The sequence below is a fragment of the Schistocerca nitens genome, chromosome 5 (assembly GCF_023898315.1).
Source record: "Schistocerca nitens isolate TAMUIC-IGC-003100 chromosome 5, iqSchNite1.1, whole genome shotgun sequence".
In the NCBI taxonomy this organism is placed as follows: domain Eukaryota; kingdom Metazoa; phylum Arthropoda; class Insecta; order Orthoptera; family Acrididae; genus Schistocerca; species Schistocerca nitens.
The window spans coordinates 861,246,071-861,268,072 of NC_064618.1; the positions used below are offsets into that span (position 1 = coordinate 861,246,071).

At 40.4% G+C, this 22,002-nt stretch overlaps 1 protein-coding gene and 1 non-coding gene across 2 annotated transcripts in view; both read right to left on the minus strand.

Annotated features, from left to right (window-relative positions):
* The window catches only part of LOC126259535 (mediator of RNA polymerase II transcription subunit 24), a 158,052-nt gene that overhangs the window by 132,693 nt on the left and 3,357 nt on the right, over positions 1 to 22,002 (minus strand). Inside the window, exon 2 of the mRNA XM_049956410.1 lies at positions 3,254 to 3,379. Coding sequence (XP_049812367.1) covers positions 3,254 to 3,379 — 126 coding nt within the window. The remainder of the gene's footprint in view (positions 1 to 3,253; positions 3,380 to 22,002) is intronic.
* Positions 19,680 to 19,754, minus strand: Trnat-ugu (transfer RNA threonine (anticodon UGU)). Its single transcript has one exon. It is a non-coding gene; the product is annotated as a tRNA-Thr (tRNA).

The following is a 22,002-nucleotide window of genomic DNA, read 5'->3' on the forward strand; positions in this document are numbered from 1 at the left end:
GGATTGGAATTATTATATTCTTCTTGAAGTCTGAGGGTATTTCGCCTGTCTCATACATCTTGCTCAACAGATGGTAGAGTTTTGTCATGACTGGCTCTCCCAAGGCCATCAGTAGTTCTAATGGAATGTTGTCTACTCCCGGGGCCTTGTTTCGACTCAGGTCTTTCAGTGCTCTGTCAAACTCTTCACACAGTATCTTATCTCCCATTTCATCTTCATCTACATCCTCTTCCATTTCCATAATATTGTCCTCAAGTACATCGCCCTTGTATAAACCCTCTATATACTCCTTCCACCTTTCTGCCTTCCCTTCTTTGCTTAGAACTGGGTTGCCATCTGAGCTCTTGATATTCGTACAAGTGGTTCTCTTCTCTCCAAAGGTCTCTTTAATTTTCCTGTAGGCAGTATCTATCTTACCCCTAGTGAGACAAGCCTCTACATCCTTACATTTGTCCTCTAGCCATCCCTGCTTAACCATTTTGCACTTCCTGTCAATCTCATTATGGGGAGGTTTCTATTCCTTTTTGCCTGCTTCAGTTACTGCATTTTTATATTTTCTCCTTTCATCAATTAAATTCAATATTTCTTCTGTTACCCAAGGATTTCTATTAGCCCTCGTCTTTTTACCTACTTGATCCTCTACTGCCTTCACTACTTCATCCCTCAGAGCTACCCATTCTTCTTCTACTGTATTTCTTTCCCCCATTCCTGTCAATTCTTCCCTTATGCTCTCCCTGAAACTCTCTACAACCTCTGGTTCCTTCAGTTTATCCAGGTCCCATCTCCTTAAATTCCCACCTTTTTGCAGTTTCTTCAGTTTCAATATGCAGTTCATAACCAATAGATTGTGGTCAGAGTCCACATCTGTCCCTGGAAATGTCTTACAATTTAAAACCTGGTTCCTAAATCTCTGTCGTACCATTATATAATCTACTGATCCTTTTAGTATCTCCAGGATTCTTCCAGGTATACAACCTTCTTTTATGATTCTTGAACCAAGTGTTAGCTATGATTAAGTCATGCTCTGTGCAAAATCCTACAAGGTGGCTTCCTCTTTCATTTCTTCCCCCCAATCCATATTCACCTGCTATGTTTCCTTCTCTCCCTTTTCCTACTGACAAATTCCAGTCACCCATGATTATTAAATTTTCGTCTCCCTTCACTACCTGAATAATTTCTTTTATCTCGTCATACATTTCATCTATTTCTTCATCATCTGCAGAGCTAGTTGGCATATAAACTTGTACTACTGTAGTAGGCATGGGCTTTGTGTCTATCTTGGCCACAATAATGCGTTCACTATGCTGTTTGTAGTAGCTAACCCGCACTCCTGTTTTTTTATTCATTATTAAACCTACTCCTGCATTACCCCTATTTGATTTTGTATTTATAACCCTGTATTCACCGGACCAAAAGTCTTGTTCCTCCTGCCACCGAACTTCACTAATTCCCACTATATCTAACTTTAACCTATCCATTTCCCTTTTTAAATTTTCTAACCTACCTGCCCGATTAAGGGATCTGACATTCCACGCTCCGATCCGTAGAACGCCAGTTTTCTTTCTCCTGATAACGACATCCTCTTGAGTAGTCCCCGCCCGGAGATCTGAATGGGGGACTATTTTTCCTCCGGAATATTTTACCCAAGAGGACGCCATCATCATTTAATCATACAGTAAAGCTGCATGTCCTCGGGAAAAATTACGGCTGTAGTTTCCCCTTGCTTTCAGCCGTTCAAAGTACCAGCACAGCAAGGCCGTTTTGGTTAATGTTACAAGGCCAGATCAGTCAATCATCCAGACTGTTGCCCCTGCAACTACTGAAAAGGCTGCTGCCCCTCTTCAGGAACCACATGTTTGTCTGGCCTCTCAACAGATACCCCTCCGTTGTGGTTGCACCTACGGTACGGCCATCTGTATCGCTGAGGCACGCAAGCCTCCCCACCAACGGCAAGGTCCATGGTTTTTCCTATACTTGCTTAAGCACATGGTACTGTCTTGATCATTACATTGCACGAATACTTGCAAATCATTTAACCACAATTACTGGTTTGAGTGAGAATTGGGACTGCACTTGACTCACATGTGGACAACCTCAGTCTAATCTGTTGTTTTGTTACTTGACAAAATTTTCAGTACATTTTTTTGCTGATTTTAGCAGTTTGTTTGCCCTCTTGTGTGTTAATGGCCTGTTTGATTTCAAAAATTAGTTTTCCAAAAATCCTTGGAAGGCCTTAAGTGACCATTTTTTAAACTGTCTTAAAGACATCTATGCTGCTGCCTTTTGAGCAGCTTTTGTTTTAAAAGGAAGGAAGGTTGGTAAAATCATCTGTTAAAGCCAATTATTGCTGTAAGCAACTAGTTATTCTTACCCTGTTGCTCACAATTATTTGTGATTACCGTGTTTATTTATTTATGCTATTAAGTGGTGGATAAATAAAACCATTCAAACAACAAATGATGCCGCTATTCCGGGTTCGACCTTCCAAGCTTGTGTTTGGATGTTTCACCTTCTGCAGAAAGGAATTCGATCACAGATCATCATTTTATACATAAACCAAAGTGATCAGTTTCTAAATTGGTACAGTATTGCAATCTGTTGATGTAAAACTTGGAGTGGGATGCACAAAGTTAGCAGAAGTGCACCAAATTCATGATTACTACCTTCCCAACTTAATGAAAGAGGGAGAAAAATAAAAGGCATTACTTTCTGACTGGCTCTTGAACTACCCATGTTATGAGACTTCGGCCATGTCACAAAATTAGGCTTTCAACAACTGAATGCCTGGGCAGCTGCATATAGCATTCTACAATGCAAAGTACATGTATACTGTTCACCACAGAAATGATAATGTATGTGAAATGGGATTAGATTGAGCCTCTAGGTTAAAGGTTCCTTGCAGCTGGTACACAGAGAGAACATGTTTATTTCTAATCTATGTAAAGCAAAAACAGGATACAGGAGTTCCATGATAGTTAACTGTTAATAAAACAATAGAATTAATTTCTGAAACTTATATTCTACTAATATCATTCATTTTATCCCACACATCTTACTATTCAATTTGTTGACCATGATTAATACACAAATAATGTACATATAGCAACTGGAGCAGTCTCCTTTCATGAATGTTCACTAGCATTGTTTTAGACACAATGCATTAAGATTTCTACAAATCCTATTCAGCTAAGAATATTAGGTAATTGTATTAATTTGTTGTGCAGATTATGCACATACATATAGTCTGTGTTACCTGAGAGCTTAGGGAGTGTTTAAGGTATGAAAGCACCAGCTGGTTTGGTCCTGGCCCCACAAGAGCCTGCTGTAGAATACAGTCTGCAAGGTTATAAACATCACCACTTACACCACGAGGGAGAATCTGAAAGAAAAATGAAATATTTTTATTTTGAATTGTAATATACTGAGCAAAGCAATTTAGTGCAAACTAATTTACTTCCAGATATCAAATGGAAGCCCACATTCTTTTTTGGCCTTCATAATGATATAAAAATCTGAACCACCCATTACAACCATACTTTCAAAAAACCCATACTCTATTAGACTAATTCAACAGACTGCAAACAGAGGCCACGAAAAGCAAGTAAATTTGAAGAAGAAGGAAAAAATCTGACATGGACAGGATGAGACCCAGACAATAGTTGACATGATAGATTACCCTCTATGTCAGATAGTTGTTCACAGTTTGGCTCAGTAAAGGCCAAATTTTGGATTGATACAATATAGATACATCATAAGTAAGTAAATAATAAATGTCATCATAATTTTAACACTATTCGCAGCTCTCTATGATTGCCTGCATTATTTAATTTATGGGTATATCATTTCAGAAGGACATTCTTAATGTTATGTCATTAGTTACTGTATTGTTTGTAGATTTGGGATCATCATCAAGTTGGATTAAACAAGGAGACAGAAAAGATGCAGAGAAAAGTTGCAAGATTAGACACAGGTTAGTGTAGTCTGTGTGAGTGTGTTACTGAAACGCCCAACAAACTGCAGCATAAAACACTGCAAGATTAGAAAGATGTTGTGTGTCACAGACAACCTTAGTCAAAAATTTCAAGAGCCCACATTAAAACCAAATCAAGAAACAAGCTGTTTTCTCTTACATACATCTCCTGTAATGATCATGACATTAAAAGTAGAGCACTTTGGGCAAAAACTGATAGATATTGATGCTTTCTTCCCAGAGACAATCGGTGAATTGAATTGCAATGGAAGAAAATGATACTGTTACATTATGTAGTTTGCATCTCAGAGTGTACATTGTCTTGCAAAGTACAGATGTGCATGTAAAATGTTCATAACTCTGTTCTTATTACAAATTCAACTAATGTGAGTTGCTGACATGGATAAAAAAATGAATCTGACAGACATTCAATTTACACGGATTCACAGCCACAAAAGCAAAAAGTTCCACCATACATTGAATTTAAAAGAATGAAAATCATGGTTAGTCTCACAGCTTCTACCAAAGGCACTACACTCAAAAATTCTTATTTCCTTCAGCATCTTGTAACAAAAAATCCATTCAGTTGTTCTCCTCATCTCCTTTAGCAACACAGTCCAGGTCATTACTGTGGTGACGGTGCTCACACACACCACAATTGATAAGCCATGCTCGAAACATTCATAGCACAGCAGCAGTACGGGTTGATAGCACAAACTATGGCAAAGTCTGCCAGGGGCTGCAGCTACCAATCCGTGGGCATCGCAGGTGTGGACGGTGATTAGTTGATACCCCATTAAATACCACAGCACTGAGTTGCAGAGGATCGTTCTCTTCAGTGTGACAAATCATGTACAGTCTCCAGGTACCGCTGAGCCTACAAGATGCAGTGTTAATTGACCATCTCCAAGATTTAGGGCACTGTAGGCCAGCTCTGAACTCTTCATAGGCATCACTCACAGGCCCAGTGATAAGACTTTAATATTTTACAGGACTTGTAATAATTTCAAATATCTAATTGCGCTGGACATTTCACTTGAAGATGCGTCATTTAAGTTGAGTATTTATTCACATTTAATAAATATCATTTTATTACTAATTACTGGGAATCTTTCCGATTGAAGATATCCTATGCCATCCTCCTGCATTCCCAACAATCACCCCCGTAAGACTCTCATCCAAGGGTTTACCATCCATCCATAGGAAGAACTGGTGCCCATCTTGGGTCAAAGAACTTTCAAGGAGATACATTCAATAGCCAGTAATGAACAAGGTATCAGCATAATGAAGACCAATTGCCACATCAACATCCAATTTAAGCCAGAACTAAGTCAGCAGTTCATATCATAGCTACCTCTGCAGAACTTTTGGGACTATGTCCCCACAAATTTTTCCAGTCATTTTCCACATCACAATAGTCTCACTGTTGTAGATGTTCTACCATGTTTCTCCCTAAGTATTTTCTGCATGACACCCATCATTAAGATACTCCCAGCTGAGATACTAAACTGGACAAACCAAGAACAGTACATCATCTCCTCTGCACAAATAAGCAACAGCTACTTCACTACTGTGACATCTTTTGCAACGGCATGACGCAATACATATCTGCAGTACAAGCACCAGACCATGTGCACACCCAAAAGTGTCCGCAAGCCCCAGAGCATAATAACTGTGAAAAAGTGGAAGGAAGATTAGGGTTTACTGCCCCATCAACATCGAGGTCATTAGAGACAGAGTAAAAGCTCAGATAGTTTCATTGAAGAGGAAGTAAATCGGCCATGCCATTTCACAGGATGATGATGAAAATATTTTGTGGGTGCAAGACAGCAAGGTCTTTAGCGCTGATTCGAAAATGTAATGAGATGGTGGAGAGGAAGATCATAAAAGTACTTAAATCAGAACTGCGAATAAAAACGTAAAAGAACGCCTCAAAACTTGGTCACATACAAAACAATGAAAATCGTGTTGGCTGATCTAATACACAATAACAAGTAGAAAAGCTGTGGAAAGCATTATAAGAATACAGGATATACATGCAGTTGGCTGATCATTGGAATAAAAGTGGAAGAGCCAGCCACTCTGCAACACACTAAAACCTTAGACCAGAGTCCACATACATAAAAAAAAAACTTAAATGCTTGACCACGCTAATCTTGTCATCAGATAAAATAGAGGACACATCTCCATCTAAATCTGCTTCTATTCACTTGTCACAAAACAAAATGCACTCGGTTAGAATGTGGAGTACACTGACAAGCACATAACAGGCATTACAGACAGTTGGGGGGGGGGGGGGGGGTCTTCATAACTGAAATAAAAAGCCAATGTGTTAGGGGGAAGTGCCCAATTCAGAGGCTGGTCAGGGCCACCTCATTTCACGGGAGCAAACGGCATGAGGATACCCATGGCTGGACAGCTGGCTTCACTAACTGCAGCTTATTGCCAATCACTGCCAGCCACTCCTCCTCCCACAACTATATGGATCTGTGATGCATCAGTGAAATGAGAGCCTGCAGGGGAATTGCACTCCTGTAACATTATGATCCGTGTGGGCCTCTTTGAAATCCCCACATGCCCTGGTATCCGACAGAATGACACCTTCTTCCCCTGCCACTGTGGGAAGTACAGTTAGTTGTGTACAATTTGGGCCAATTTGCATGCTGGGTACATGTGCTGCAACAATTGCGGGGTATTAAGGCTATCAGAGCAGATGAGAAAGTGTTCAAGGGAAAAAAGAAAAGATTGGAATGTAGAACTGAGAGTGCAGTCTTTCTTAAAATTTGTCATATCTACACTAAATCTGGGCTTCTGTCGGAGCGAAGTTGGAGATCTGCTCCAAACTTGGTGCAAAATGTTAAAACCAACCCCACTCATCTCTAAAAGGCAATCCTTGATACGAATTCCACAAATCCAAGTTTCGCAATGCCTTCCCATTGGTGGCCAAGCAACGATATGGTATGCAGAGTGTATAGCACGGATGGTGTTTTGTAGCCCTGTCACATCATGAGGAGATGTCCCCTGACGTGAAATGGTGGCTCACCAGCCTCAACATAAAGGCTCAGTATGGTGCTGGTTCAAAAGGCCCTGGTGACCACCCTAAGTCCTTCATGGTCCACCACATCCAACATATTTAAATAAGACAGTCTTGCAGATCTGTACACCATGCACGCATAATCAAGCTCAGACAGCTCAAAGGCACCATAAAACCAGAGCAGACATGTCCGATCTGCTTCCCTTGAATTGTGGCTTTCAGGGAGCATCTTTCCAGATCCCTGAGGTGTGGCAAACATATAAGTTTCCAGCAAAGTGCAAGGCCCAGAAACCTCACTGAGTCTTTAAAATTAAGAACAGAGTCCACCATCCGCAACTCAGGAATGCTTAAAACTGAACAGGAATGATTAAACAAGAATGCACACAGACTTCTTATTTGAGAATTTAAAAACCTCTTCTCCGTCCATTCATCCAACCAACGAAGAATCAGTAGTATCTGATGAGTTGTGGTTGCAAGGCCCCAAGAGGAGCAAAACACAGAGAAATGTCAACAAACAAATAACAGTCAAAGGGACATGTAACAATGGATGTGATACTACTAATAGCTATGGCAAAGACACTCACACTTAAAACACTACCTTGAGGACACCATTCTCCTGCTCACAGTGGTCACAGAGGAAGTCACCAATTCAATACCTAAAATAGCAATGTGAGAGGAAGGACCATATATAGATGGGAAGATTTCTTTGACAACCCCATTCAAGGAGCTGCCTGAGGATAATATGCTGCTGACTAATACAGTAGGCCTTCTTGATGTTAAAAAAACATACCCAGGAAGTGATGCTAGCACAGGAAACCTGTTGTATAGCTGCTTCAAGGAGGGCCAGGTTATCAAAGGTGGAGCAGTCAGGATTCAAAGATCTAGACAAGGCAGTGGTTGACCATCAGCTCCAAGGTCTTTCCCACACAATTAGTACGAGCAACACTATGATAACTGCCCAGATATGTTTGGTCCTTTCGAGGTTTTAAAAGTGTAATTAAAATGGCCTCTCGCCATGAGTCGGGAAAGTGACCTGACACCTAAATGAGGTAAAAAAGGGCAAGGAGGATTTCTTCGCTACATCCTGTGAGGTGCTGTAGCATACTATAATACACGCTATTGAAGCCAGGTGATGTGTCATGAGTGGCAGCAAATGCAGAATCCAACTCCCATATGGAGAAGATGTATTCTTCATCACTGGTGGAACTAAAGCACCAACTGCCCCCCTCAGCGGCCCATCTGTAGTGTCAGGAAGCTGGCCTATGAATGGCAGTCATGGTAACTGTGGCAAAATACGCCACCATAATCTGAACAATGTTTTGCGGAGTGGTCTAGAGACTACCATTCTCCTTTACAGTACTGGACATCTCCCAGAAATCATCCTGATGGCCTCCCATACAACTGTGCTTTTGGTGGAATGGCTAACTGCAGCTAGGAACTGTTTCCACAATCTCTTCCTGCTCTCCCTAATAAATTGGTGACATTTTGCTGCCACTATCCAAAAGCTGTGAGGGTCTCTCCAGTTGGCCAGCACTTGAACCTATGCAGATTTAGTTTTACTAACATCCACTGAGTTAATTGCAGGTCTTCACATACAACCATTTTGATTTCTAACTGCACTGAGCTCACTGCAGGTCATCAATATTAAAAGGGTGTATTGTGACATTTTTAAATAAATACTTCAAGCCTACACCTCATGGGTTTATTCCCTCTATTGCATGCCTTGCATTCATTATCTTGTAATTCTAGATTCTCTGGACTTTGCCAAGAACTGGATAATGTCATCCATTCCAAACCTGCGTCATGACTTTTTTGGAGGATAAAAGAAAACCAAAAACTGATGACATAGCTAAAGACAAAGTTTCGACTGCAGTGTTAAAACCGAGTTCTAACAGTGGGGATAGAGAGAGAGAGAGGAGAAATCTAACCTCACTCAGAAGGAAAAAGGTAGTGTGGGAAGAACGAGGCCCAACTCTCTCAACCAGTGCCACCAATATATCTATGCAATATAATTCATATTCTCCACCTACCATCACTGAGGGTAGTCAGCTTTCTTTTAAAAGAAATAGTAGTGCCAGTGGATGATAAAATAAGAATGTTCATTGAAATCAAACTTGGGATTCAACAGTGTAGTTAACACTTTATTTAGTGACTGACAAGACCAAAAGTGGATGGGTACTGTAAACTCTGAACTTTAAAGAAACTAAGCATTTACAGTTGTCTGGCCCCAGTAACTGAGTGGTCAGCGCGACAGAATGTCAATCCTAAGGGCTCGGGTTCGATTCCCGGCTGGGTCGGAGATTTTCTCCACTCAGGGACCGGGTGCTGTGTTGTCCTAATCATCATCATTTCATTCCCATTGACACGTAAGTTGCCGAAGTGGCATCAAATCAAAAGCCTTACATCCAACGAACGGTCTACCCGACGGGAGGCCCTAGTCACACAACACTTACATTTTTAACATTTACAGTTTATCATTATCACCGTCAAACTTTAACTACAATATAGCTTCATCTATAATTTACATCTCTACTCTGCAGCAAACCACTGTGAAGTGGGAATTGCATAAGTGTCCGATTCCACCCGCCTGCTTTGACCAATGACGTCACCAATATGACGGAAACCACCATTCACAACAACTCCAATATGGCGCCTACGATATCATTACGAAAACATGACAACAACGAAAATAAATTTAAAAACCAACACACACATCTTCCTCCAAAAATATAATCAAACTAACAAGAGCAGTGTGGGAAACGGAATTTTTGGGTGGGGGCAAACCAAATATAAACACACTCCACCATCCCACATCACACAAAATGACAACACGACTCGACAAAACAAAATTTCCAAATTCCACTACACTCACAATATCCTCCGGAATCAGTCACTTCCCTTCACCTACATAGCTCAACCGCAATTGTCGATACCGCAATATAAAACCCCAGAAACTCCAAAAATAACACCACCATCACAACTATCAATACCACAAAACGAACACCTAAACAAAAAAACTTGGAATCAAACCTTCACCCTCCCCAAAAATCAAAGATCCATCAACAAATAAATACAAAAAAAAAAAAAAATAGACAAATCTCAATCATACACTACAACTCAAAAACAACTGCAACAAAACAGATCCTCCACGACATAATCATAAAACAACCACCACCCCCCACCCATCTACATCCACGAACATAATCAACAACTCCCCCCCCCCCATACCCCCCACCCGCACCAGCCCGAGCCGCAGTCCCCCTACCCTCAACACATCCTTAACCAACCACCTTTTGCCTACACATTTTACTAATAGCCCTTAAAATAATGCGAACAATGCAATAGGCCCCAGGGACGCTCTTCCACCAACAATACTTATACAAATGACACTGAGGGTTAGAAGAGCGCTTCTTCCCCTCCCAATAACTGACTCAACTGTCCCCCAAACCCACTCTATCGTATTTGTGCATGAATTCTAAAGTATGATTAGCAACTAAATGATCATACCACCTCTGGCCCAACCCCCTATAAGATGAAAAAGCATCAGGAACTATTGTACTACCCTCCTCTATATACTCCTCAATTAATCCCACCAATTCCCTCTTTGTACATCCCTCCAAAACCCTTAAAAACACACTTTGAATAACCACCACCCACCCATAAACCAATCGAAGACTTACCCCTGCCATGTTGTTGTTGTGGTCTTCAGTCCTGAGACTGGTTTGATGCAGCTCTCCATGCTACTGTATCCTGTGCAAGTTTCTTCATCTGCCAGTACCTACTGCAACCTACATGCTTCTGAATCTGCTTAGTGTATTCATCTCTTGGTCTCCCTCTATGATTTTTACCCTCCACGCTGCCCTCCAATGCTAAATTTGTGATCCCTTGATGCCTCAGAACATGTCCTACCAACCGGTCCCTTCTTCTCGTCAAGTTGTGCCACAATCTCCTCTTCTCCCCAATTCTATTCAATACCTCCTCATTAGTCATGTGATCTACCCATCTAATCTTCAGCATTCTTATGTAGCACCACAGTTCGAAAGCTTCTATTCTCTTCCTGTCCAAACTATTTATCGTCCATGTTTCACTTCCATACATGGCTACACTCCATACAAATACTTTCAGAAACGACTTCCTGACACTTAAATCTATACTCGATGTTAACAAATTTCTCTTCTTCAGAAACACTTTTCTTGCCATTGTCAGTCTAAATTTTATATCCTCTCTACTTCAACCATTCCTAATCTAATTCCCTCAGCATCGCCCGACTTAATTCAACTACATTCCATTATCCTCGTTTTGCTTTTGTTGATGTTCATCTTATACATTCCTTTCAAGACACTGTCCATTCCATTCAACTGCTCTACCAAGTCCTTTGCTGTCTCTGGCAGAATTACAATGTCATCGGCGAACCTCAAAGTTTTTATTTCTTCTCCATGGATTTTAATACCTACTCCGAATTTTTCTTTTAATTCTTTTACTGCTTGCTCAATATACAGATTGAATAACATTGGGGAGAGGCTACAACCCTGTCTTACTCCCTTCCCAACCACTGCTTCCCTTTCATGTCCTTCGACTCTTATAACTGCCATCTGCTTTCTGTACAAATTGTAAATAGCCTTTCGCTCCCTGTATTTTACCCTTGCCACCTTTAGAATTTGAAAGAGAGTATTCCAGTCAACATTGTCAAAAGCTTTCTCTAAGTCTACAAATGCTAGAAACGTAGGTTTCCCTTTCCTTAATCTTTCTTCTAAGAAAAGTCGTAAGGTTAGTATTGCCTCACGTGTTCCAACATTTCTACGGAATCCAAACTGATCTTCCCCGAGGTTGGCTTCTACCAGTTTTTCCATTCGTCTGTAAAGAATTCGTGTTAGTATTTTGCAGCTGCGGCTTATTAAACTGATAGTTCGTCAATTTTCACATCTGTCAACACCTGCTATCTTTCGGATTGGAATTATTATATTCTTCTTGAAGTCTGAGGGTATTTTGCCTGTCTCATACATCTTGCTCAACAGATGGTAGAGTTTTGTCAGGACTGGCTCTCCCATGGCCGTCAGTAGTTCTAATGAAATGTTGTCTACTCCCGGGGCCTTGTTTTGACTTAGGTCTTTCAGTGCTCTGTCAAACTCTTCTCGCAGTATCATATCTCCCATTTCATCTTCATCTACATCCTCTTCCATTTCTATAATATTGTCCTCAAGTACATCGCCCTTGTATAGACCCTCTGTATACTACTCCCACCTTTCTGCTTTCCCTTCTTTGCTTAGAACTATATTTCCATCTGAGCTCTTGATATTCATACAAGTGGTTCTCTTTTCTCCAAAGGTCACTTTAATTTTCCTGTAGGCAGTGTCTCCCCCCATGAACCATGGACCTTGCGTTGGTGGGGAGGCTTGCGTGCCTCAGCGATACAGATGGCCGTACCGTAGGTGCAACCACAACGGAGGGGTATCTGTTGAGAGGCCAGACAAACATGTGGTTCCTGAAGAGGGGCAGCAGCCTTTTCAGTAGTTGCAGGGGCAACAGTCTGGATGATTGACTGATCTGGCCTTGTAACAATAACCAAAATGGCCTTGCTGTTCTGGTACTGCGAACGGCGGAAAGCAAGGGGAAACTACAGCCGTAATTCTTCCCGAGGGCATGCAGCTTTACTGTATGGTTAAATGATGATGGCGTCCTCTTGGGTAAAATATTCCGGAGGTAAAATAGTCCCCGATTCGGATCTCCGGGCGGGGACTACTCAAGAGGACGTCGTTATCAGGAGAAAGAAAACTGGCGTTCTACAGATCGGAGCGTGGAATGTCAGATCCCTTAATCGGGCAGATAGGTTAGAAAATTTAAAAAGGGAAATGGATAGGTTAAAGTTAGATATAGTGGGAATTAGTGAAGTTCGGTGGCAGGAGGAACAAGTCTTTTGGTCGGGTGATTACAGGGTTATAAATACAAAATCAAATAGGGGTAATGCAGGAGTAGGTTTAATAATGAATAAAAAAACAGGAGTGCGGGTTAGCTACTACAAACAGCATAGTGAACACATTATTGTGGCCAAGATAGACACAAAGTCCATGCCTACTACAGTAGTACAAGTTTATATGCCAACTAGCTCTGCAGATGATGAAGAAATTGATGAAATGTATGATGAGATAAAAGAAATTATTCAGGTAGTGAAGGGAGACAAAAATTTAATAGTCATGGGTGACTGGAATTCGTCAGTAGGAAAAGGGAGAGAAGGAAACATAGTAGGTGAATATCGATTGGGGGGAAGAAATGAAAGAGGAAGCCGCCTTGTAATATTTTGCACAGAGCATAACTTAATCATAGCTAACACTTGGTTCAAGAATCATAAAAGAAGGATGTATACCTGGAAGAATCCTGGAGATACTAAAAGGTATAAGATAGATTATATAATGGTAAGACAGAGATTTAGGAACCAGGTTTTAAATTGTAAGACAACTGAACAGTTCAAGCAGCGATACAAAAATGAACCCAATAAACCACACAACACGCGAACCATATACACACCACCAGAGGACGCCACTGACCACAACAAAACGACATCTACAAACACAACACACTCATAAACTAAACTCCGCGCCGTCTTGTCGTCACACACCACAACACCCTTACGTCACGGGTCAAAGCTTACGGTTGGGACTGGACACCTCCGTTGATCCGTGAAGTGCACAGCAGGAGGTAATTCCGATTTACCAACTTGTTAGGATTCCTTCTGGCATTCACGTATGGAGTGCAGGAAGAATGACTACTTGGACTCCTCTCTCCTCTGTGGGCACTGTAATTAGGCTAATATTCTCTTCACAATCTCTATGGCAGTGGTATGTAGGGAGTTCAACACATTCCTAAATTTCTTGATTAATTACGGTTCTTGAAACTTTGCTATTAGGCTTTCATGGAAAGTTTGTATTAATCGTTAAGAGTCTGCCAGTTCAGGTTTTTCAGCATCTCTATGGGCCAAACAAGCCTGTGACCATTTGTGCTGTCCTGCAAGTACACACACACACACACACACACACACACACACACACACACGAGCAACATTCCAGGAAAAGTCAAATGAGTATTTTGTAAGCAGTCTCCTTTGTAGACCCACTGAATTTCCCCAGTAGCCTATGAATGAACAGAAGTTTGCCACTTGCCTTACCTACAACTTAACGTATATGATCGTTCCAGTTCATATCCTCACAAATGGTTACAACCAGGTATTTGTATGGTGTCATAATAGCCTGTTTTTTGTACTTTGTGAAGAGCACGCTTTTACATATCTGAACATTAAAAGTAAGTTGCCAGTCTTTATACTACTCTGAAATCTTATCAAGAACTGACTGAGTATTTCTGCAGTTTTAATCAGGCAGTACTAGACTGTGAAAAGTTGGTGGTTATCATTAACATTTTATGCCAGGTCATGACACACATGAATAGCTAGAACCCCAACATACTTCCTTGAGGCACACCAGAAGTTATTTCTACATAGTTTGATGATTGGGCAAGATAAGATGCTGCATCCTCCCTACAAACATATCCACAATCTAGTCACAAATTTCATTTTATATCCAATATGACTATCCTTTCATTAATAAGTGTTGGCGTAGTATGTGTCAAATGCTTTTTGGGAATCAATATTTCTGGTACTTTACTCTTGATATAGATGAATGTGGCCTGTGCTTTCTTGCAATTCTATGCACAGTTTTTTGGTTGATGGATCTATGGACATTATGATTAAAAGAGGGGATTACTCAAATTCCATGCAGAATCTGGCAGGGATTCCATCTAACCTAGAGCTTTGCTCAGTTTTAGGAACTTCAGCTGTTTATCAATGACACTCACACTGAGGTGAAGTGAGAACTAAATTATCACAATACTCCTAAATTTCCCTGTGTTAAAGGAACATTTAAATATGGAGTTCAGAATTTCTGATTTTACTCTGCTACTCTCAATTTCAGAATGCTCCTGTGTCATCCATAAATGCGCGGACATTAACTTTGGTGCCACTGACAACTTTTCCATAAGTCCTGAATTTATTTGAGTTTTGTGACAGGTCTTTCGATGTAAATCTAGTACAGTAATCCCTCGAAGCTTCATGCATCGCCCTTTTTAGAGCCAAATGTGTTAATTTACAATTTCTCTACCTATAGCCCTGTGCACTATTTACATATATTGTGCAGTAGTAGGCATTTCTCTAGAAGTTTCTTTACTGAGAGTGTGTATTATAGCATTGAAAACTCTTCTACTACATAGGCTACATATCGTACATTAAACTTTGCAATTGGCCAATTGTAGAGAGATATTTTCTCCTTCTACATAAATGTTGGATATAATTTTCAGAAACTAGAAGCTTGGATGCCTTGATATGTATTACAGTTCAAGTTCACCAAGGAAATATAAGTACCTTACTACCGACAGGGAATTGTATAGCACATGGAAACTTATTGTTTAAAACAGGAAAATACATGTGGGTCATTCCATACCAAATGGCCTAAATTTAGACAAGCTCCCCACTCGACCGTCTCCAGTGTTGAGGAAATTTTTACAGGATGTACATATAGACCTTACATGAAGCACTGCTAAATTACAGCTCCATAAGTAGTATCGTGGGGCCACTAGCCACCTTTTCGTAAAGGCTCATTTTTTGATATTCCGACTGAAATAAATAAATGATCAACTTTGTTTTACCATTGTTCAGGATCTAAGAGACCTGTCGTGCTGAAACTTTGTGATCCTTTTCAACTTTTTGGGTTCAATAGCTTGGTTGTCCCCCCCCCCCCCCCCCCCTCCACGAACCATGGACCTTACCGTTGGTGGGGAGGCTTGCGTGCCTCAGCAATACAGATAGCCATACCATAGGTGCAACCACAACAGAGGGGTATCTGTTGAGAGGCCAGACAAAACGTGTGGTTCCTGAAGAGGGGCAGCAGCCTTTTCAGTAGTTGCAGGGGCAACAGTTGGGATGAATGGCTGACCTGGCCCTGTAACACTAACCAAAACGGCCTTACTGTGCTGGTACTGCGAATGGCTGAAAGCAAGGGGAAACTACAGCCATAATTTTTCCCGAGGGCATGCAGCTTTACTGTATGGTAAAATGATGATGGCGTCCTCTTGGGTAAAATATTCCGGAGGTTAAATAGTCCCCCATTCGGATCTCCGGGTAGGGACTACTCAAGAGGACGTAGTTATCAGGAGAAAGAAAACTGGTGTTCTACGGATCGGAGCGTGGAATGTCACAGCCTTTAATCAGGCAGGTAGGTTAGAAAATTTTAAAAGGGAAATGGATAGGTTAAAGTTAGATATAGTGGGAATTAGTGAAGTTCGGTGGCAGGAGGAACAAGACTTCTGGTCAGGTGAATACAGGGTTATAAATACAAAATCAAATAGAGGAAACGCTGGAGTAGGTTTAATAACGAATAAAAAAATAAGAGTGCAGGTAACTACTACAAACAGCATAGTGAACGCATTATTGTGGCCAAGATAGACACGAAGCCCACGCCTACTACAGTAGTACAAGTTTATATGCCAACTAGCTCTGGAGATGAAGAAGAGATTGATGAAATGTATGATGACATAAAAGAAATTATTCAGATAGTGAGATGAAAATTTAAAAGTCATGGGCGACTGGAATTCGACAGTAGGAAAAGGAAGAGAAGGAAACATAGTAGCTGAATATGGACTGGGGCTAAGAAATGAAAGAGGAAGCCACCTGGTAGAAGCTAACACTTGGTTCAAGAATCATAAAAGAAGATTGTATACCTGGAAGAATCCTGGAGATACAAGAAGGTATCAGATAGATTATATAATGGTAAGACAGAGATTTAGGAACCAGGTTTTAAATTGTAAGACATTTCCAGGGGCAGATGTATACTCTGACCACAATCTATTGGTTATGAACTGTAGATTAAAACTGAAGAAACTGCAAAAAGATGGCAATTTAAGGAGATGGGACCTGGATAAACTGACTAAACCAGAGGTTGTACAGTGTTTCAGAGAGAGCATAAGGGAATGATTGACAGGAATGGGGGAAAGAAATACAGTAGAAGAAGGATGGGTAGCTTTGAGGGATGAAGTAGTGAAGGCAACAGAGGATCAAGTAGGTAAAAAGATGAGGGCTAGTAGAAATTCTTGGGTAACAGAAGAAATATTGAATTTAATTGATGAAAGGAGAAAATATAAAAATGCAGTAAATGAAGCAGGCAAAAAGCAATACAAACGTCTCAAAAATGAGATCGACAGGAAGTGCAAAATGGATAAGCAGGGATGGCTACAGGACAAATGTAAGGATGTGGAGGCATATATCACTATGGGTAAGATAGATACTGCCTACAGGAAAATTAAAGAGACCTTCAGAGAAAAGAGAACCACTTGTATGAATATCAAGAGCTCAGATGGAAACCCAGTTCTCAGCAAAGAGGGGAAAGCAGGAAGGTGGAAGGAGTATGTAGAGGGTCTATGCAAGGGCGATGTACTACAGGAAAATATTATGGACATGGAAGAGGATGTAGGTGAAGAAGAATTGCGAGATATGATACTGCGTGGAGAGTTTGATAGAGCACCGAAAGACCAAAGTCGAAAAAAGGCCCCGGGCGCAGACAACATACCATTAGAACTACTGACAGCCTTGGGAGAGCCAGTCCTGACAAAACTCTACCACCTGGTGAGCAAGATGTATGAGACAGGCGAAATACCCTCAGACTTCAAGAAGAATATAATAATTCCAATCCCCAAAGCAGGTGTGAAAATTACCGAACTATCAGTTTAATAAGTCACAGCTGCAAAATACCAATGCGAATTCTTTACAGACAAATGGAAAAACTAGTAGAAGCCGACTTCGGGGAAGATCAGTTTGGATTCCATAGAAATGTTGGAACACGCGTGAAGCAATACTGACCCTATGACTTATCTTAGAAGCTAGATTAAGGAAGGGCAAACCTACGTTTCTAGCATTTGTAGACTTAGAGAAAGCTTTTGACAATGTTGAGTGGAATACTCTCTTTTAAATTCTGAAGGCGGCAGTGGTAAAATATAGGGAGCGAAAGGCTATTTACAATTTGTACAGAAACCAGATGGCAATTATAAGAGTCGAGGGACATGAAAGGGAAGCACTGGGAGGGAAGGGAGTGAGACAGGGTTGTAGCCTCTCCCCGATGTTATTCAATCTGTATACTGAGCAAGCAGTAAAGGAAACAAAAGAAAAATTTGGAGTAGGTATCAAAATCCATGGAGAAGAAATCAAAACTTTGAGGTCTGCCGATGACATTGTAATTCTGTCAGAGACAGCAAAGGACCTGGAAGAGCAGTTGAACAGAACAGACAGTGTCTTGAAAGGAAGATATAAGATGAACATCAACAAAAGCAAAACAAGGATAATGGAATGTAGTCATATTAAGTCGGGCGACGATGAGGGAATTAGATTAGGAAATGAGACTCTTAAAGTAGTAAAGGAGTTTTGCTATTTGGGTAGCAAAATAAATGATGATGGTTGAAGTAGAGAGGATATAAAATGTGGAGTGGCAATGGCAAGAAAAGCAGAGAAATTTGTTAACATCGAGTATAGATTTAAGTGTCACGAAGTCATCTAAAAATATTTGTATGGAGTGTACCCATATGGATGGAAGTGAAACATGGACGATAAATAGTTTGGATAAGAAGAGAATAGAAGTTTTTGAAATATGGTGCTGCAGAAGAATGCTGAAGATTAGGTGGGTAGATCACATAACTAATGAGGAGGTATTGACTAGAATTGGGGAGAAGAGAAATTTTTGGCACAACTTGACTAGAAGAAGGGATCCGTTGGTAGGACATGTTCTGAGGCATCAAGGAATCACCAATTTAGTATTGGAGGACAGCATGGAAGATAAAAATCGTACAGGGAGATCAACAGATGAATACACGAAGCAGATTCACAAGGATGTAGGTTGCAGTAGGTACTGGGAGATGAAGAAGCTCGCACAGGATACAGTAGCATGGAAAGCTGAATCAAGTCAAGTCTCTGGACTGAAGACCACAACAACATCAACAGCTTAGTTGTAGTACAAAAGGTCAAACTATGTAAATTCATCATAGTGTGCTATCAAAGTGGCTCATACATCTTCTCACACCAAATTTTGGCTATACTTTATTGCTTTGTATCTACTGAAAGAGTAACTTTCTGAAGCTAATACTTTAGTTATCTGCAGCCTGCCAGCATGTCATAAAACTCTGCAAGTGGCACCCAGACTGTTCAAATAATAACTGAGTTACTGAAGTTCAAAGTGTGCTAAAAAATTTAATCAGTCAATTTTTGCTCACTTTCAAAAGGTAATATCTCAAAAGGGATCACTCAAATTTGATTGTTCTCGGCACCATTGAAAAGAGCTCACCTTGTTTGATCAGAAAAAGTTGTTTATATTTTGGAGACTTTGCATTTAAGAACAATTAAACTTATATTTTCATTATATTACATTTCTCGACATTGCGGCTTAAATGAATAGCCTAAATGATCAACTTTGATTTACCATTACTCATGATCTAAGAGACCTGTCATGCTGAAACTTTGTGATCCTGTTCAACTTTTTGGCTACAATATCTTAGCTGTAAAACAAAAGGTCAAACTATGAAATGATAATTAAATGGACACCCTAGCTGCAAACAGGCGTTGATGTACTTCATTGGGGACATGTTGAAAATGTGTGCCCCGACCGGGACTCGAACCCGGGATCTCCTGCTTACATGGCAGACGCTCTATCCATCTGAGCCACCGCGGGCACAGAGGATAGTGCGTCTGCAGGGACTTATCCCTTGCACGCTCCCCGTGAGATCCACATTTCCAACATGTCCACATTACTACATTCGTAGTGCGCCTAATAGATGTTTGCCCATCATACTCATTACTCGTGGCAGATTAATCTACCAAGTCCCGTACGAGTTCGGGCATAGCGTGTGCGTTCGCACAAGAAGGTCAATGGCCGGGAAGCCATATTTTAACTCCCCTCTAAAATTTCAGAGAGTATCAAAAAGGGATGTGAAAGGTTACGCAAAACAAAAAATAAGTGAAGCTCAAGAGGCAATTGTGAATAACATTGCTGCTGGAGGATTCGCGCCAAAAGATCTTCAAACACCTAGTACAAGCAAGACATGTCCTGATTGTGAAGATTATAAGCAGCTGATTAAAGAATTGAAAGAGAAGTTGCAAATGTCAAGGCAGCATGAAAAATTGCAAATACTGACATTACTACTACAAAGCTGGACTATAAAAGAGACAATGCAAGAGTTTGGTGTTTCAGAGACGATGGTACAAGCAGGTAGGAACTTCCAAGCAGAAACTGGTGTATTAGCTCTGCCAAAGAACAAATGTGGCAAGAAGATTTCAGATGCCGTAAAAGAAAGAGTGGTAACATTTTTTTCAGAATGGAGAATTTAACTTAATTTTCCCAAGTAAAAAAGACTGTATCAATTAGAAGGAAAGAAAGTTTTGATGTAAAAATACTTTCTTGTGAATAATTTGAAAGAAATGTTTGCTGCTTATCGATTTTAACATGGGCCTGAAATTGGATTTTCCAAATTTTGCGAATTGATGCCAAAATGGTGCATCACTGTGGGTGCTGCAGGAACCCACTCAGTCTGTGTTCGCACTTTACATCTAAATGTGAAAGTGATGCTTGCAAGCACTTCAGTTAAAGAAGATTATAACAGTCTGGTTGCTAAAACAGTGTGTGATTTGGAATCCAAAGATTGCATGCTTCATCGCTGTGAAATCTGTCCGGGAAAAGAACTACTGCAACAGTTGTTTTGAAGACAGTGATCCAAATGTTACCATTGAGTTCAAAAAGTGGGTGCACACTGATAGAGATACATTAGAAACCAAGCAGATGACCACCAAGGATTTTATTGAAGATCTGATTTCAAAAATTGACAAACTTTCCACTCCTCGTTATGTTGCAAAGCACCAGAGCAAGCACTTAAAATGCATAAAAGAAAGCTATAAGCCAACTGAACTGATCATATTAATGGACTTTGCTGAAAATTATTCCTTCATTGTCCAGGATGTAGCTCAAAGTTTTCACTGGAATAACAGCCAAGCAACTTTACACCCACTTGTTGTACTTCAGAAATAACTTGGACATCAGCTACTGTATAATAAGTGACAGCCTGAAACATGATGCAATCGCTGTACATGCTTTTATAGTGAAATTAATAGAAGATCTTAAGTGTCTCCTTGGAAAAATCACACACATTTTATACTTCAGTGGTGGGTCAGCAGCGCAGTTCAAAAACTTCAAAAATTTTCTGAATCTCTGCCACCATCAAAATGACTTTGGAATCTCAGCTGAAAAATGTAACTTTTTGCTGCAAGCCTTGGAAAATCTCCATGTGATGGAATTGGAGGAACTGTGAAGCACCTGGCAGCAAGAGCAAGCCTTCAAAGACCAACTGAAGACCAGATTTTGACAACAACTGATTTGTTTAAATACTGTAGAAAGAATGTCAGAGGAATCCAATTCATTTTTGTTTCAAAAGAAGAAATTGAAACATTAAAAACTGAGCAGGGACCAAGGTTCAAAAATGGCTGCATAGTATCAGGAACAAGAGAGAATCACCATTTTGTGCCATTAAATGAAAAGCAAGTTTGTATTAGAAGAGTATCCAATGATACAAATTCTTTTGTGGCAAATGTTGACCAAAGTCAAGCAACAGTTCCATTCAGAAATATTACAGCCTTACAACCGGCCCAATACTTTGTCTGTATATATGATAGAAAATGGTGGATTAGTAATGTGTCTGAAGTTTCTGGTGTTTTAGTTAGTTTCATGCACCCCAGTGGACCTGCACGTTCATTCTATTGGCAGCTAGGGAGGATGCTTGTCAGATTCTAAACCAACACATTATTTCTGTCATTTCAGCTCCATCAGCAACAGGAATGGGCCGACATTATAGCTTGTTAGAATCAACAGTAATTGCTATTAGTATCAAATTTCAGCAAATGAATTAATAATAACTGAAATATTTGGCTTGG